The 17,429-nt window shown below is 39.5% G+C and overlaps 1 protein-coding gene across 4 annotated transcripts in view; it reads right to left on the bottom strand.

Moving 5' to 3' along the window:
- FMNL2 (formin like 2) overlaps nt 1-17,429 on the bottom strand; it is a 195,134-nt gene that overhangs the window by 23,491 nt on the left and 154,214 nt on the right. For all 4 annotated transcript variants that reach the window (XM_083350445.1, XM_083350446.1, XM_083350444.1 and 1 more), the window contains exons 10-15: nt 13,384-13,458; nt 10,960-11,070; nt 5,322-5,471; nt 3,192-3,293; nt 2,100-2,391; nt 667-861 (exon numbers count right to left, since the gene is read on the bottom strand). In XM_083350445.1, coding sequence (XP_083206571.1) covers nt 667-861; nt 2,100-2,391; nt 3,192-3,293; nt 5,322-5,471; nt 10,960-11,070; nt 13,384-13,458 — 925 coding nt within the window. The remainder of the gene's footprint in view (nt 1-666; nt 862-2,099; nt 2,392-3,191; nt 3,294-5,321; nt 5,472-10,959; nt 11,071-13,383; nt 13,459-17,429) is intronic.

Raw genomic sequence — 17,429 nt, 5'->3', positions numbered from 1 at the left:
AGAAAGGGAGATTCATAATTTCTTTGGAGCAGAGTTTGGTTTGGTTTAATTTGGTTTAGAGCATGCGTGTTTGACTTCTTGGCTTGCCTGGGCCTCACTGAGTGAAGATGAATTGTCTTGGGTCACAAATAAAATATACAATATAGTTAATGAATACAAATGCAGAAAATCATGTTAAAACATCGAGATATTGTTGGATCACATTAGTAGCTGTCAAGGGCCACTGGTTACACACACCTAGTTTAGACTCTATATCAGACATGTCAAACACAAGGCCCGGGGGCCAGATCCGGCCCGTGAAGTGGTTTTATGCGGCCCAAGAAGCCATCCTGGAAACAGTGAGGAAACGGCCCCCACTGCCTTGGCCCTGGCCCAGAGACCCTCCTTCTGCCAGAGACCCTCAGATCTGTCCCATTCCTCCCCAGGCCCCCATAGGCACCCTTGATGCGAACGATGTAGAGCTGGCCATACGCACTTTAGCCATGCCCACCTAGCAGGCCACGCCCACCCAGGCCACACCCACCCGGCCCCCTGAGGGCAACTGCAATGCTGATGCGGCCCTCAATGAAATTGAGTTTGACACCCCTGCTCTATATCTTTCCCTACGAGATTGCATCGTCAGCCTCAAAACCTTGCTCACATGTCATGGTTTCTGCTGCTTCTTACCTGCTAATCCTGAGTTGAAAACAACGGTAGGAGAGGCCATTCCTGGAAGTGGGGGTGCTAATGGTGGAGGTGGGATAGGAGGAGCTGGGACTGGTTCTGCAGCTGGCCCAGGAAGAGGAGGTGGGGGCGGAGGAGGAGGCGGAGGAGGCGGTGGGGGCGGAGGAGGCATTGGTGCTGCCATGGGACCATTTTGCACTGTGAAATGAAAAATATACACAGCATTTGTAAATGTTTCATTACATATTTCACTGAATGGGAAGCAATGGTTCACCTCCACCTCAAGAGACTTTGCTGAATCCCACCATGCTGGAAATTTCCACAAAGCATCTAACTTCCCCTTTCGGGCAAAAGTGTTTGAGAAGATGGCCACGCAGGAGCTTCGGAGTCCTCTGGATGAAGTAAATTATCTGGACCCCTTTTGGTCAAGATTCAGGCTTGGTGTATGGAATGGAAACATCATTTGTCTTGTTTTCAGATGGTTTCTGGCATGGGCAGGAATTTGTGCACATCCATTCCTACTCTTTTTGATCAATCAGTGGCTTTCGATACCATTGATCGCAGTATCTTTCTAAGCTAAACCTCCTCAGATCTAATGTTACCAGTCTTGACTAACCCATTCAGATTGACACCACTTATAAATTTGGCTTACAGTTTATCTTCAGAAAGAAGAACTACATGAAAGTAGCCCCTATGGATTTGACCTGTACTATCTGTACAAAGAAACCCTAATACAGATCATCTAAAGAATATAGCAATCATTTCAGGTCAAGTACACCTCTTCTCTTCTCTTTAATACTATTTCTAGATAATGCATTACCTATATAAGTGGCAAGAAAGAAGTATAGTTCAGTGATGGCAAACCTTTTAGAGACCGAGTGCCCCAAAACCACCCTGGCTTGCCCCCGGCCTGCCCGCAGGGCCCCCAACCACCTCCATGGCCTGCCACAGATTGCCCAGGCAGCCCTGCAGCGCCATGGCAGCCCTGCCTCGCAGCATCATCTGGGGCACGAGAGCGGAGTCTTGTCCCTGCTGCCCGGCTGCCATGTCCTTGGCTGTGCTGTTCTGCACGGGCCATGCCTGGGGGCGACTCTTCTCCGGGGGGGGGCTGCTCATGAGGAGGGGGCTACAGGGGAAGGCCGGGCTGGGGCGATGGCGCGTGTGCCCACAGAGAGGGCTCAGAGTGCCGGCTCTGGCACACGTGCCATAGGTTCGCCACCAGTGCCATAGCTGCTGCTGTACAATAAGCTGTGAATGCAGTCCAGGGCGGACTAAACTCAGTCAGAGCTCCTCCTTAAGGATAGTTGTTTTTACTCTTTGTATATTGGGTTTTTTTATTTTTTGTAAGCCACCCGGGAGTCACTGAAATTGAGTGGGTGGCCATATAGATTCTCTAAATAAAGAAACAAATTCAATTCTGAGTCAGCCCATTTTACCTGTTTCTGATTCTGCTGCTATCAATGCCGGAGGTGGAAGGGGCCCGGAAGACCCTGTGTTGGCTGGAGGCCCCCCACCAATGCCAACGGGACCTTCTGATCCTGCTGGTGACACCCCGACAGGAAGGATGTTGATATCACCATCTCCTTTCTTCTGGATTTTAATGGACCCTTGCTTTTCCAGTTCATGAATCTTCTTCTCCAGCGTTGACTGCCGCTGGATGGCTTCCTCCTTTTCCTTGACCATTTTTCTTAGAGTGTGAACTTGTGTATTTGCATCTTTGTATATTTCCTGTGAAGGAACCCCCAGGAAAAAAAGAATTCATTTCATTTGAAAGACAGAGCAGTGACAAAAGAAAACATGGGATTTCCAATAAACTCATTTACCTGGGGAACCTATTGTAATGATGGCTTTCTTTCTATGTAAGTTAATGAAGGCCATATTCATCTGAAGTAAATGCAGGTAATTCCCCTGACAAACTAGTTTGGCTAAGTGAATCAAAGGAAACTGCCCTTACTTCTGCTGGTTCTATGATTTTCCCCTCTTCTCCCATTTTTTTTTTGGATATGGCTACACACAAATGAGAAGCATTTGAATATGTTCTGTATTTAATTAAATGTATCCATCTAGAATCTGGAAAACAAGCAAATGCAGTGGACAATATCCCAGAGCTGAGACCCAAAGGGAACTATGTGAACTCTAAATTTAATGCTTCCTGTTTTGAAAATAGAACCTCATATTGAGTCAAAGTGGCTGGATCAAAGGGGAACATGTTGCTAAGAAGCTGAGAGACATGAAAAAAGACCTTTATATATTCCTTGGAATTACAAGTTACCATCATGCAGCAAGGCACAGATGTATGCATACTTTCCTCATATCAGCAATTGCAAAAAGGTAGATAGATGTGCTTAGATAAAGGAATAAAGAAATTTAGATTTTAATGGCGCAATACGCACGTGACTTGGAAATACACAGCTCCTATAGAATGCAAGTAATGTTCAACTATAAGCAACTGGAGATGTAAAAATGCATGTAGAAGCAAAGTTGGAGAACCAATCAAACGTTAACATCTGAACTTTTAGAAAACTTACTCGAACAACATCCAGTTCTTTATTTCTTTGCATAAGTTGCTTTTCCAGTTCCACAATTTTTGCCATAGCTTCATTTTCTGTGTCTTGAAGTTTTTCTGATAACTAGGTATTATTTAAACAAGTGATTAGTTGGTAAGACTTAACAATGAACCCAGCTTGATTCAAGTAGTAAGAAATCACAGACAGCCTTTTCCTGCCTGAAAGTCACTGGAAGGCTGGATGACTCGTAGTTTGATCTGATACAACATATCTTCCTATGTTCTTATAATAATTCCTGCTTATCTTTTGTGGGCAGCACATTTGAGACTAAGTATTTTGATCAAATTTAAAAAACAAAAGATCCAAAACTGTACCAGGTCCTATAGGTATATTATGCATGAGGATGCAGATACATTTATTAGGAAAATAGATCTCCTGTTTGTGGAAAGTTTCCATTTGTTTTGGAAGAATAACTAATTCCCTTCTTGGTCTGCAGAGATCCTTTCTTTACCCTGTCTATTCTATACATATATAGAATAAAGCTATCTGAAAGCTATCGTGAGGTTTTCTGCTCTGAAAGATATAAATGGCTAAAATTACTCAAAGTAATTGTGGGCTACATTTTAGTTACATTTATTCTGTAATAAGGGTAACACTATGAATGGAGCAAAATATGTAACTTTACTACAGAAATTGATTTTCTTTTATTATACTACAGACTATAGGGACTCCATTTAATTTTCCATGGATTCATTCTGGGATGTCAGTGCAGTCCCTTTATTGCCATTTTTTCTCACTCTTTGGACAACTGCAGACACAAACTGAAGAAGACCCGGCCATAATTTAATTCTATACTTAAATAAATAATGTATAGCCAATTGTTTGGAACTAAGCCAGGATAGGAGGCTGTGGTTTGAAGCTGGCTTCTGCATCCTGCCTTGTTTGGAAACAGTAACAGCTTCAAGGCAAGGAGAAGCAAATGGTTACTGTGGCTTCTTGGTGTGTATCACTGCATGCATAGTGATTTGATTCATTTTGCTGGAATAGAATTAGATTTAGATTAGAATTAGATTTACATAACTGTTACGCTTCAGCAAAGTGCTGAGCACACACACAAACATGTGTGTGTGTGTGCGCATGCGCATGTGCACACGCACACAGATGCTTTGCCCTTCAACTTTAGTCTCCACAAGACCAAATAATAAAGTTCAAATCCATCCATTCTATTCCAATGTAATCTCTATCAGTGAACAAAGTCACATGTGAAAACCATGCTGTTACTTGTGTGCATACTCTTAAACTATGAAATAGTTGAGTACGTTCTGTACAACCATGGATTTATATTCAATTAGTGGGGAGTGGAAGCAAGTCACATGATAACAGCTTTGATGGTTCAATTATTCTTCCAAGTGATTGCACCTGAGATTGCAAAACTCAATTCACCAGAGCTATTTGAATCATTGTCCTAGTAAGAAAAGAAGAATTTATATAATATATGAAACAGATTTTAATGGGTAATATTAAAATTTAATGGGTAATATTGAAGTATTAAAATCTGTAAAATTGCAGGATGGGAAAATAAGGAATGTCCAAATATTTCCCCTTCTCCATTCCACCATTGTAAGAACATAAAAGACAAACTGAATCAAAGATCTATCTAGTCCTGCTTTCACACTGGCCACAAAGACCCAGGGTCCATCCATCTCTATCATATATATACATATACATATACATATACATACATATATACATATACATATACATGAAAACTTGGCTCTTTGAGCTGTCTGGCCCAGACTGAGGGGTTTAATTTTAATTGGGTTTTAGTTTTAAATTTCGGGAACTTGAATTAATTAATTGTTTTAACTGATTTTAATTTTTGTATGTTATGCTTTTAATTTTCCCTGTAAACCGCCCTGAGTCCTACGGGAATAGGGCGGTATATAAATTTAATAAAATAAAATAAATAAATGGATATACATATACATATGCATAAGCACACACACACACACACACACACACCTATATCTATCTATACACACACACACACACACACACACACCTAAACGTTTTCCCAAATGAAAATAATCTACATCATTTTTCATGCATCCCCATAATAAATATTTTCAAAGGATTAAGACTGATACTAACATGAGATATATTTTCTTCCAATTCTTCAACTCTTTCTAAGGCAGCATTCTTGGTCTCAGCATCTTCAAGCAAAGCTCCCACATCAAAGACATTGTCCAGGTAAGCCTGTATTTGCACTTGCAGCTTATCACTTTCTGTGTGTTTCAGCTTCTAGAAGGTCAACAGCAAATTAATCAATGAATTAAAAAAACTACCAAATGAACCTGGCACCATCCAGCTTTTCAACTTTGCCATATGCTGATAGAATTAATCAAACGTATTTATTTACTTACTATGGAATTTCTATCCCATGCTATCCTAATAACCCTAGGCTGCAAACTGAATATTGACTAGCATTTGTATATTAAATTGAGAGACATCTCCCAAGGTCCATTTAAAAAGGGGTGGGCATTGAAAGTTGAGTTTTTTTTTTCTTCTAGCAATAATTCAGATATATGGATTCCTGCCCAGAGGTATAGAAACACATCAAGTTTCTAGAATTCAAGGCACTATATTTCCAGAGAACATCAAGGTTTTGGAAGATGTGAATTTTGGAGAATTTTATAAAATGTATGAAATTGACCTATACTTCAGAGAAAGCACCAATAATCGTTACTGGAGATTTAACAACATCCTATGAAATACAAAAAGGAAGACAGGGATGCCCACTTCTCCCCAGTAGTTTATTTTTGTTCTTCATATGCTAAATAGAGACACAATAACAAGATGAAAGAAAGGATTGTGAGAGAAAAGGTCTAAAATGAAACTTCTGAGTTAAGGGCTTTTGCAGATGATTTGGTGTTGGTTCTGCAAGATCCCTTAAAGCGGGGGTGTCAAACTCAATTTCATTGAGGGCCGCATCAGCATTGCGGTTGCCCTCGGGGCTGGGTGGGTGTGGCCAGGGTGGGCGTAGCCTACTGGGTGGGTGTGGCTAGAGCGCATATGGCCTACTGGGTGGGCGTGGCCAGCTCTACATCGTTCACATCAAGGGTGCCTATGGGGGCCTGGGCAGGGGTGGGACAGATCTGAGGGTCGCTGGCAGAAGGAGGGTCTCTGGGCCAGGGCCAAGGCAGTGTGGGCTGTTTCCTCACTGTTTCCAGGATGGCTTCGCGGGCCACATGAAACCACTTCGCGGGCCGGATCCGGCCCCCAGGCTTTGTGTTTGACATGTCTGCCTTAAAGGGAACTGAAATATTAATGGCCAAATTAAAATAAGTTGGTATGTTAGCAGGTTTCAAGATGAATAAATAGAAGATGAAAATATTAACAAAAACATGAAAACAGAAGATCAAATAGAACTGACGAATAGAATGGCTTTTAAGATTGAGAAGAAGGTAAAATAACTGCGTATAACAATGAAAATACAAACTGTATTTTATTTCAAAGCAATTATAATAAGGCATGGAATGGAGTTTTAAAAAGGCATGGCGAGAGAAACTATTGTCATTGCTGGGAAAATTTCTATGATAAAAATAAATGTCTTACCTAGAATAACTTCAGACAATACCTGTTTTGAAACTAAAACACCATTTAAACAGAAGGCTATTATCTAAATTTGTGTAGCAAGAGAAAAACCATGAGTTTTTTGTGGATGGGTGGATGGATGGATGGATGGATGGACGGACACCCCTTTATCTTGGGGGGAGGGGGAACATCAGGGCCCACCCCCCTTTCCCTCAGTGGAGTTCCGTGTCCACCTGGGGCGCCTTGAATGTGTGGAGAGGCTTTGGCACCGGCCTTGCTGCGTGAACCCCGTGCAACCGGGAGGCTGCATCCAGTGGAGTGCAGGCGTCTTTGCCTCTCTGCTTTATTCTGCTGGAGAAATCCCTGTCTTTCAAGAGAGGCAGAAGTGATCACCCTTTTGCAAGTGGGGCAAGCCAGGGACAGTGTGTGTGTGGGGGGGAAGGAGAAATCCTTGGCTGCAATTCCCGTGCAAGATTTCCTGCTTGCAAAAGGGTGATCACTTCTGCCTCTCTTGTAAAGATGGATTTCTCCATCGGAGGATGCCAGCAATCCTAATCTGCTTTGTTCCACTGGAGAAATCCCTGTCTTTCAAGAGAAGCAGAAGTGATCGCCCTTTTGCAAGCAGGAAATCCTGTGGGTCTTCTCACGAGGAAGGAAAACCCCGATGCAGAGGCAAGCCAGGGAGAGAGTGTGTTTGTGGGGGGAGGAGAAATCCCCGGCTGCAAAGATTTCCTGCTTGCCAAAGGAAGGGACAAAGAGGGAGGGAAGGAAGGAAGGAAGAAAGGAAGGAAGAAATGTAGGGACAATGGGAGAAAGAGAGGGAAATAAGGTACCCACCCAAGTCCCACCTCCCTTCACCAGAGACCCACGGATTTCTCCTCCCCACAGGCATCCTGCAACCGGAGTGATGAGCTGGCCACGCCCCCCCAAGCCATTGACTTTGCTTGTCAAAAAGTTGCAAAAGTTGATACAGAACGTCATAAGTATGAATCAGTTGCCAAGCATCCGAATGTAAATCACATGACCTTGGGGATGCTGCAACAGTCATAAATGTGAAAAATGGTCATAAGTCACTTTTTTCAGTGCCGTTGTAACTTTAAACAGTCACTAAGCGAATTGTTGTAAGTCGAGGACTACCTGTACTTTATCGTTTTTTTCCTTTTTGGGTGTATGTGTGTGTGCAAGTTTTTGACACCTTGCTGGGTGACTGGTGGTACTCGGATATTGCCTAAAAGTGGTACAATGGGTGAAAAGGTTGAAAAGCCCCGGTTTATAGAACTGTCAAAGCTCCTACCAACAGAACTGGTCTCCATAGGTGAGCAGGGCGTAAATAAGACTGTACTATCACTCTATGGAATTACTGCAGCCAAATAAAATTCTTGAAATTCCAAAGATGTATATATAGGAGCAGCTCATTTTAATGAAATGCATAACAAAAGGAAGAACAGCAAACAATACTACTTCACGAGAAACAGGTTGACTGAACAAATATCCAGGAGGGGGGAAAAAGAGGTAGGAACATTCTTTCAGCCACTTTTCCTTCCTTTCTTTCAGAAGAAAGAAAGAAAGAAAAAAAATAGGAGTGCTTCAATATTTGGGGGAGAAGTTCACAATGTATAGTTCAGCTACAGATTGTCTCAAAGAGAACTACAGAAGTGTAGAGAAACATCTCATGTATGGGGCACAGAGACCAACATGTTTATGTTTATGTTTATTATATTTGTATACCGCCCTTCTCCCGAAGGACTCAGGGCGGTGAACAGGGCACATATAAAAATACAGAGTACAAAAATTAAAAGAGAATTAAATAGGAGCCCGAACTAAAACAATAGATAATAGTATAAAAATCCACAGTAAAAACCCCAACACATCCCCCATCAGGCAAGGCCAGCTTGTTCAAATAGATAGGTCTTCAGACCGCGTTGGAAGGAGTGAAGGTCAGGCGCTGTCCGGAGCTCAACCGGCAGTTGATTCCACAGAGCCGGGGCGCCCACAGAGAAGGCCCTCCCCCTGGGGGCCACCAGCCGACATTCTCTGACCGGTGGCACCCTGAGGAGGCCCTCTCTGTGGGAACGCACAGGGCGGAGGAAAGTTGACGCCGGCAGCAGGTAATCCCCAAGGTACTCCAGACCCATGCCATGTAGGGCCTTGAAAGCCATTACCAAAACCTTGAATCTCACCCGGAACACAGATTACCATGGAGTCTTCTAGATAGGCTTCTATTCTGCCAAAGGTTTACATCAGCTTAAATTTCTTGCACAACAATTTTATATATATATTATTTATATATATATATATATATATATATATATATATATATATATATATATATATATATATATATATATATATATATATATATATATATATATATATATATAATTTATATTTATATATCTCCTGCTGTTTCTCCAAGATGTGAAGGCAGCGTATGTGGCTATTTCTCTATAATACTGTTCCCCTGAACCCAGTTTCTCAAATCCTGTTCCTGGCAAGATGAAAAAAGAAATAACTAATAGTATGAATCACATAATATTACATGATGGAATAATTTTCCCCTTTGGACTGTGCACTTTACATTGTGAATGGTCTATCTTAATCATTCACAAGCCATGCCTGAAAATCAAAGGTCAGCTTCTCCTGCTTTACTGTGCCAAAATAATTCTCCAAATGAAATGTTTAGATTAAACTATGCAAACATTCTGTTATGAATCATTCACTTAAAACCACGTAGGTATAAATGGGAGATCCAAATCAAAATCCACATTCTTTAAAGAAACAAAAAGAAGGACTTGCCAATCACTCTCTAGGCTGCAGTTCAGAAGTACAACATGTACTTTTTCTAGAGAGGGTCCCAGATATTGATTAGCAGCATGTACTAGGATGGCAGAATAACCTCATTTGAAACCCTGGTTAGTCGTTATCAGTTGATGCTCCCTACACATGCAGGGCTTCCAACTCTGAAATTCCCAACCGGAATGCCAAAGTATGTACTGTCAGAAGATTTCACTTTAGAAGTTAGGGCCAGCAAATCTGGACAGCACCAGGTTGCAAAAGACTGTAATAAAAAATATAATGTGAGGGAAGTGATGTGGGGAGAGGAATGATGATGGACATAATGAGAAAGATCAATATATTCTACTAATGTTCTATTAGGGGGCTTTCAAATGAATGAATGAACTTCTGAAGTTATGTGTACATCTTGACTGTAGTTTCTCAGTGACAGCCATATTGTATTTGCCTATACTACTGCTATTATGATTGCCTCTAAATTACAGCTGCTAAGAAGGCAGTTATCAGATGTCAACGACAGGGATAACAATGAGTAAAATGCTCAGAGGACAATGACTGAGCATGTTCTAACACTTCCTTCTGGAAAAAAGGATCAGCAGAAGAAGCATGGGGAACTACTACTACTCTTGAAACGTAGCCAACTGTATGAGCAGCAATCAGTGAAGAGGAGATGCATGTAATAGGAAGTTCCCTACAACACAAGTGTGCACAACATATGGTTTCATTCACTTTTCTTGGCACCGTAAACGGGTGGCGACTCACTTCCTTATAAAATGCACAGACCCACTTGCAAGTTCATAGATTGAATAAAAACACTGATCATTCAACACATGAAAAAAGCACCAGTTACCCAGACGAGTGATCAATAGGACATGAAGAGGTATCACGGCATCAATGAGCAAGGAGCAGCAAAAAATAATGATGATGATTTTTGCAGAAGGAGAAATCATGTAGCTTGTCCACATTGTAACTGCTTTTTAACAGCAATATTTCTTGAAAAAAGCTTGCTAAAACAAGCATCTGACAAAATATAAGGTATAATTCTGCACAAAGGTTCATCCTGTAGAGGAAAACTAATGCAAAAACTTAAAACAACTATTTAAAGCTCCATCTTCCACCATTTGTAAGAACAGGAAAGTGGGGTATTTGATTTTAGATTTGTCTATTTATTGGATTATTTCTGTAATAATATTGCCTTTAAGAATGGTCAATACTTGGCAACTGCTGATAATAATAATAATGTAAAAACCAAAAGGTCCCTGTGGTTCTTTTAAATAAGGGAAAAGGCAATTCTTTTTCTTTATGATCAGATCCTAGTGCAACACTTAAATAGATAGCCTCACATTTCATAACAGACCCCATTTCTAGAAGACACTGATAATCCAAAGCAGAGTGTACTTACATCCAGATATTCATCAAGGCCTAGCTTTGTAAATTCATACTGAAGGTGAACTCTGAAATTCATATCTTCTACTGAGTGTACTACTATGTTGATGAACTGCATGCACGCCACCTGCAAGAGAAAAAAAAATGGTTATGCAAGGCTGTCCTATATATTTCTTGGATCTTACCACAGTTCCAAGATTACATCTAAGAGTTAGGCAAAGGCAAAGAGAAGCAAAATTATACGAATACAGTTAAAGAATCTTTGCAGAAATTATATTTATCTAGGCTGTGCCAGGATGCAGATTCCAAGCTACTTGATCCATAAAAAGACTTGTTTGGTTTAAGGGCTTCTTGAAAATTGCTATGCACAATTCATAGGCTTTCCAAATGGTATTGTGCTCTTGCAGTTGGAATTACCATACAGCTCTAATTCCAAGTGGGAAAGTGGATTCCTGAGCAAAAGCTAACCAAACCAATTCAAGATGTCCCATGGAGATGTATTCAACAGGATCTTCTCCCAGTAAGTGAGTACAGAACTGCAACAACCTTCTTGATGTCCATTAATCATTGCATTTTACCAAGTACAAGTGAAACACTGTGTGTGTTTTATAATTCTGCAGTAACAATGAACAAATGATAACTATAATACTCACAGGAATAATTCAAAGTTTTAAACCTCAGGAGCTTCGACCTAAATATATTCACTTAAGCAGTGCCCAAAACAAAATCAAGAAGCACAGCCCTGAGGTAAAAAAAAATCACTGAAGAAGCTTTTTTCTATTTCTCTTAACTGTAGTATAACTGTAGAGAAGAATGGGAATAGGGTATGACAGAATAATTTAAAAATTTCTATAAGTCAGGATATTACTTTTCTTGATGCAGCTGGCTCAGGAATTCTGGGAGTTGAAGTCCATGAGTCATAAAAGAGCCGAGGTTGCCTACCCCTGCACTAGGCAATGACAGATCTTTAAATTTCCTATCAACAAAGCTCCCATTTCATTTTGCAAGCTCTGGCTGCAAATCTGAAACCTGACTTGATACAAACCAGTGTAGCAAGAAAGAACGATCAAGTAAGTAGCTACTTACTCTGTGGGCCTGAAATCCAGATTTCCACACTAACCATACACCTCAGTAAGGAGTAGGAGCTGTTGCCTACTGAAGCAAAGTATCTGGAATGTTTTAAAAGCACTCCCAGATCACTGGCTTGACAAGAACAGCTGGGTCTCTTCAAAACCTCCTTCTGTTCTTGTACCATGAAAAGATCTGTCCAGGTTTTATGTCTGGCTAAAAACAGTTTAAAGAGATCATTTCCCTGACATATCACCCTAATTGCTCATGTTTCTGTAATATGAAAGAACACCCAGCAAAAATTCGAAACCAAAATGGTTACATAATGAAAGTGGACGCAGGAGATCATCATAAAAAGTTCCCTAGCCTTCTGAGATACAGTATGTTTGTCTCATACCTACACATGAATTTAGTATAGAAGGCAACTGTCATAAAATCTATCCAAGCAGGTGCCATCAATTCTCAACTACGCCTTCCACAAAACCATTGCATTTAATCACAGCAAGAAAGGGAAATGAACTTGATAAATCAGTCAAAAAGATGCAAATGCCAACTTAAACCCAAGATACCAATTTCCTTATTCTTCTAGATGTTGTAAAAATATATCTCAACAGTAGTTTAAGGCATGTCTTTACTTTGTAAATAACATCATAATGTGCTGCTCTAAAGAATGCAGGGTTGGTTTTTTTTCTTCTTCTCCTATTTTAGGCACTGTACTGTTGGGAGCAGTGTAACTACTTAGATTTCTTTGTTCCCGATTTTCCACCAACTATTACAAAAGAAGGCAAGGGAACATCCCAGCAGACCACTGAATAAGTTCTGGAGTTTAATCCAGCACTAAGATTATCTCAAGTTTCCTTCAAGTTGATTTTTACTCCTGGTGACTTCATGGACTTGTTTATGTAATTTTTCCTTGCAGCAATATTCTTCTAGGATGTTTTTTTTTTGTTTTGTTTTGTTTTCCAATCTAGCTTACAATCCTGCTGTTCCCTTGAGGTCTCCTCTCCAAGTATTAGCACTATGATACTGCTTAGCTTCTTTGTTTACAAAAGGTTGGCTGGATACTTGGTTGAAGAAAGACAAATATTCACATGCTTAATACTTCTTTGAAGTGTGACAGAGCATTCATTTTCATTCTTCTACTCCAAATGTTCTCCTCCTCCTCCAAATCCTAATAGGCCTATTTTGTCATGGCTCCATTGTTAGCAGAGTTCATAAGTTGCATTAAAGTCCAATTGCACATTAGAATTGTGTCCCTCTCACTCCAAAAGTGAACCTGATAACCTGGGGATGGGGTGGGAATATGGCCCCAGAATATGAAAGCTGAGGGAGAAGTTACACATTTGTAACTGAAATATATGCACACACCTACCATGAAATCTATATTATTATCTTCATTTCGAAAGTGTTCCATCAACTTCTCAAACCGCTGCTTTTCCCCACAAACCTGGGAAGAAATTGCAGAGTGGTTGTATTATGTACGTGTCTACCAGGAAACATTCTATATAACATTTATCAATCCATTTTAACATAGAAATATACAGAATTAGAAGGAATGCTGTCCTGACCTGGACAAATAGATATTGGCAATTGGTTCATTCATTAAGGCTAGGAAAAGGTAGTGGTAAAAGGAAACCAGGCCACCAAAGAACATGCTGGCTGAGGAATTCTGGGAGTTGAAGTCCACAAGTCATAAAAGGGCCATGTTTGAAGACCCCTGACTTACAATAAAGAGCATTTGGCGGGGGGGGGGGCAGTAGCAGCCAATGCTGTCAAAATGGTGGCTGTGACCAGACAACTGAATCTCATGCCATTTTATGTCTCTTGTATGTCTCATCCATTACCTCTTTTGAGGTTTTTGGATTGCCCAGTTGGACCTTTCTATTCTGATGTTGTTGACTTCCCCTGATTAATTTTTAGAGGTTTTTTTTTTTAGAGATTTAGAGATTAGATTTTTATTTTAGAGTTTATTTTAACTGTAGGTACTTAAGAAGACATTCTCAACCCTGGCTTTAGCAAATATATTATTTCATCAGTTGCTAAATGAAATAGAAGAAACAAGAAAATTGCCCATTTTTTCAATAAAATCAAGTTTCCAGGCATAGGTTACCTGCTGTTCTTATTAGACTCCAGAATTAAGCATGAAATAATTTATTTGTCCCGAAATAAATTTGATTATCATATGTATTACAACTCCTAGAAATTATTATATATATAATTAATGATCAGACTGAACTGCAACCTAAAACACGACATTTCCCTTCCTTCAGTTTGTTTGTTTATTTAGTTTTTTATATTTTGACATGAATTTAAACACATCTAAATTGGGAGCTGGGGAAGAAATGGAGGTAGTGACAGATTTTATTTTCCTGGGCTCCAAGATCACTGCAGATGGGGACTGCAGCCAAGAAATTAAAAGACGCTTGCTCCTGGGGAGGAAAGCGATGGCAAATCTAGACAGCACACTAAAAAGCAGAGACATCACCCTGTCAACAAAAGTGCGGATAGTCAAGGCTATGGTCTTCCCAGTTGCAATATATGACTGTGAAAGTTGGACCATAAGAAAGGCTGAGCGCCAAAGAATTGAGGCCTTTGAACTATGGTGCTGGAGAAGACTCCTGCAAGTCCCTTGGACTGCAAGGCGATCAAACCGATCAGTCCTAGAGGAGATCAACCCTGACTGCTCTTTAGAAGGCCAGATCCTGAAGTTGAAACTCAAATACTTTGGCCACCTAATGAGAAGGAAGGACTCACTGGAGAAGAGCCTAATGCTGGGAAAGGTTGAGGGCAAGAGAAGAAGGGGACGACAGAGAATGAGGTGGCTGGATGGAGTCACTGAAGCAGTAGGCGTGAGCCTAAATGGACTCCAGAAGATGGTAGAGGACAGGAAGGCCTGGAAGATCATTGTCTATGGGGTCGTGATGGGTCAGACACGACTACGCAACTAACAACAACAACAAATTGGGAGCAAAACACATCTATTTCAATAAAAGTTCATTTTTAGAAGTATGTTTGGAACTGGAATGTTAATGAAAACAGAATTATAATTCTCTATTTAAATATGGCACATAATATTTTCAATAAATTCTTTTTCACAAGAGATATAGGCAAACATGCAGCTGTCAAAAATAACAAAGGGAGTAATAATATCTGGTATAAATTGCTTTTATACTTGAGAAAAACAATTGCGATTGTTAAGTGTGCTGAATGATATGAAATGAGATTTTGTGTGAATGTGGCAATCTGATCCTACAGTTTGAAATACTTTGAACATGTGCATCACATAAAAGAAATGAGACCAGTGCACAGTTTCAACTAAATGGGTAGCCATGCTCAAATCTGCTTCTCTAGCTATTACTAACCTGAGGGTGGTGAAGAAATCCTGAGAAAAATCAACATATGAAAAAGTTGCAAAACAACTGTGAAAATAATCCATAGTTAAATTGCTTATTTAAACATTAATATAGCACTGTCCTAAATATTTTCTTTCTTTCTTTCTTTGCTCTTCTGTATGGTGATGCCACAATGATCCCTTTTTAATTTGTAAAATAATGGTTTGGTGTAATCTGCCAATTCCACTCCAGGGGAAGGCTGTTTCAAGAGAATGTTTCTTACAGACTGCCATGAACTCCTGACATGAGGCAACAAAAGTCCAATTTTCTTGACATTTCTGCTTAAGCAAAGAGTACTAGGCTGAAAATATTTGCTGTTTTAATTGGATTTTTTAAAAATAAATTGGCCATATCATTTACAGATTACAGCTTCAGGGATCAGCTCATGTCTTATGTATTGGTTCTAAATCCTAAAATTAAATAGCTAAACTTAATGATCAACAAAGATAAAAGTTGCTGGCAGTAGATTCTTCTCCTGAGTTACACTACATAATTTGAATCTCTATTCATCTCTGTATCAATCCCAGATTCAGGAATATCCTCTTATGTGCTTAAGGAGAAGCAAGAAGGAAAAACTAAGAGCCAGAATCCATCTGTCAAGGGACTGATCATCAGAAGCTTCTAATCACTGACTCAACATTCTGGTGCTCCATAAGGTTAATGATATCTGGGTAACTTCTTGACAATTTCAGGGTAATTTTCTTCCAAGCAGGTACACTGAAAATGGCAACCTCTTATATTTATCTTATCTGAAGATAAATAAAATGGGTTGGTGGGCACCACAATGTCATGAAAGACAGAAAAAGTCCACTACATGTGAAACAATCTTATCTAATTTATATCTTTGAACGTTTTTACTTTTATGTCAGACATAATGGCCCAAATTTTCAAAAATCAAAAGTTGATAATGAAGCTAAACAGAGCTGTTTATACGAAATAATATGCTAAAATGCTCCTAACAGATAGCTAACTCAATGACCGTCTTCATACATTATACTTATCTACAGAGGCTGATTAGTTGGCTTATGCTTGGTCACAGATTCTTCAATCATGAAGCTAGGAATCATCAGTTATAATTATGTTAAGCAAATATAGAAAAAACAATATTTTAGTCTGGAGTTAACTAGAAGATACAGGCGTACCATAGCTTATTTTACATCAACTTTAGTAAGTAATCAATCTTTATTCCTTGTGTTCAGGACCGGAAACAACTCAAGGAACAAAAATCCAAGAGTTCTGATTAACAGGATTTATCAGGAAGAAAGTGCAAGTTGTAACACAAAAAATTCCAGGAAATGTTTTTATATATAATAACTCCTGGCCGCAGCAAAACTGTTCTCCATTCTTTATTTTGCATCTGCTGAGGAGTGGAAAAATACTTGCCTGTTTTGTGAAGGACAGGCAGTTTTAATCGGTTGCCAACTGTTTTATAACTCTCAACCTGCCTTTCTGATTAGCTTAAATATACTTTGGTCTTTTATTTAGAATTTTTTAAATAAATAAATAAATAAATAAAAACACGTTTATTATTTGTTTATAAAACCACCATGGGATAGATTACTGATGGTCCCAATTTGAAAAAAAAAATGGGGGGAAACCACTGGCTACTCACAGGTGTATTTGTGCTAATCAGTGATGGCAGAATTGTACCCAACGTATTACAGCACCTTTGAGTAGAGGTCATAAAGGTGGGGGGGGGTTGGGGGGGAGGTTTCTATCAGGGAGAAATAATTTTATTAATGATAATTTATTTAAAAAATAATTAAGTTTAAATTTCTGAATTAAATAGTGTTGCAGTTAGCAATATTACATGGGATTGGATATCATATTCACTAAAGAGTTTTACCACTGGAATAAGAGTAGTTTTATAATTTAAAAAAAAATTCAAAATTGAACTCATATAAAGCTAGAGCTTCGGAAAAGGAAAAAAAAAGTATTGTGAAGTTTCAGCAGGGTTGATTATGATGATATAAAACAAAAGTGAACTCATGTCACAATATTTAAGATAACTGCAATCTTTTTGTAA

The sequence above is a fragment of the Vipera ursinii genome (genome assembly GCF_947247035.1).
Source record: "Vipera ursinii genome assembly, chromosome: 1".
In the NCBI taxonomy this organism is placed as follows: Eukaryota; Metazoa; Chordata; class Lepidosauria; order Squamata; family Viperidae; genus Vipera; species Vipera ursinii.
This window is presented reverse-complemented; position numbering and strand designations above follow the sequence as displayed.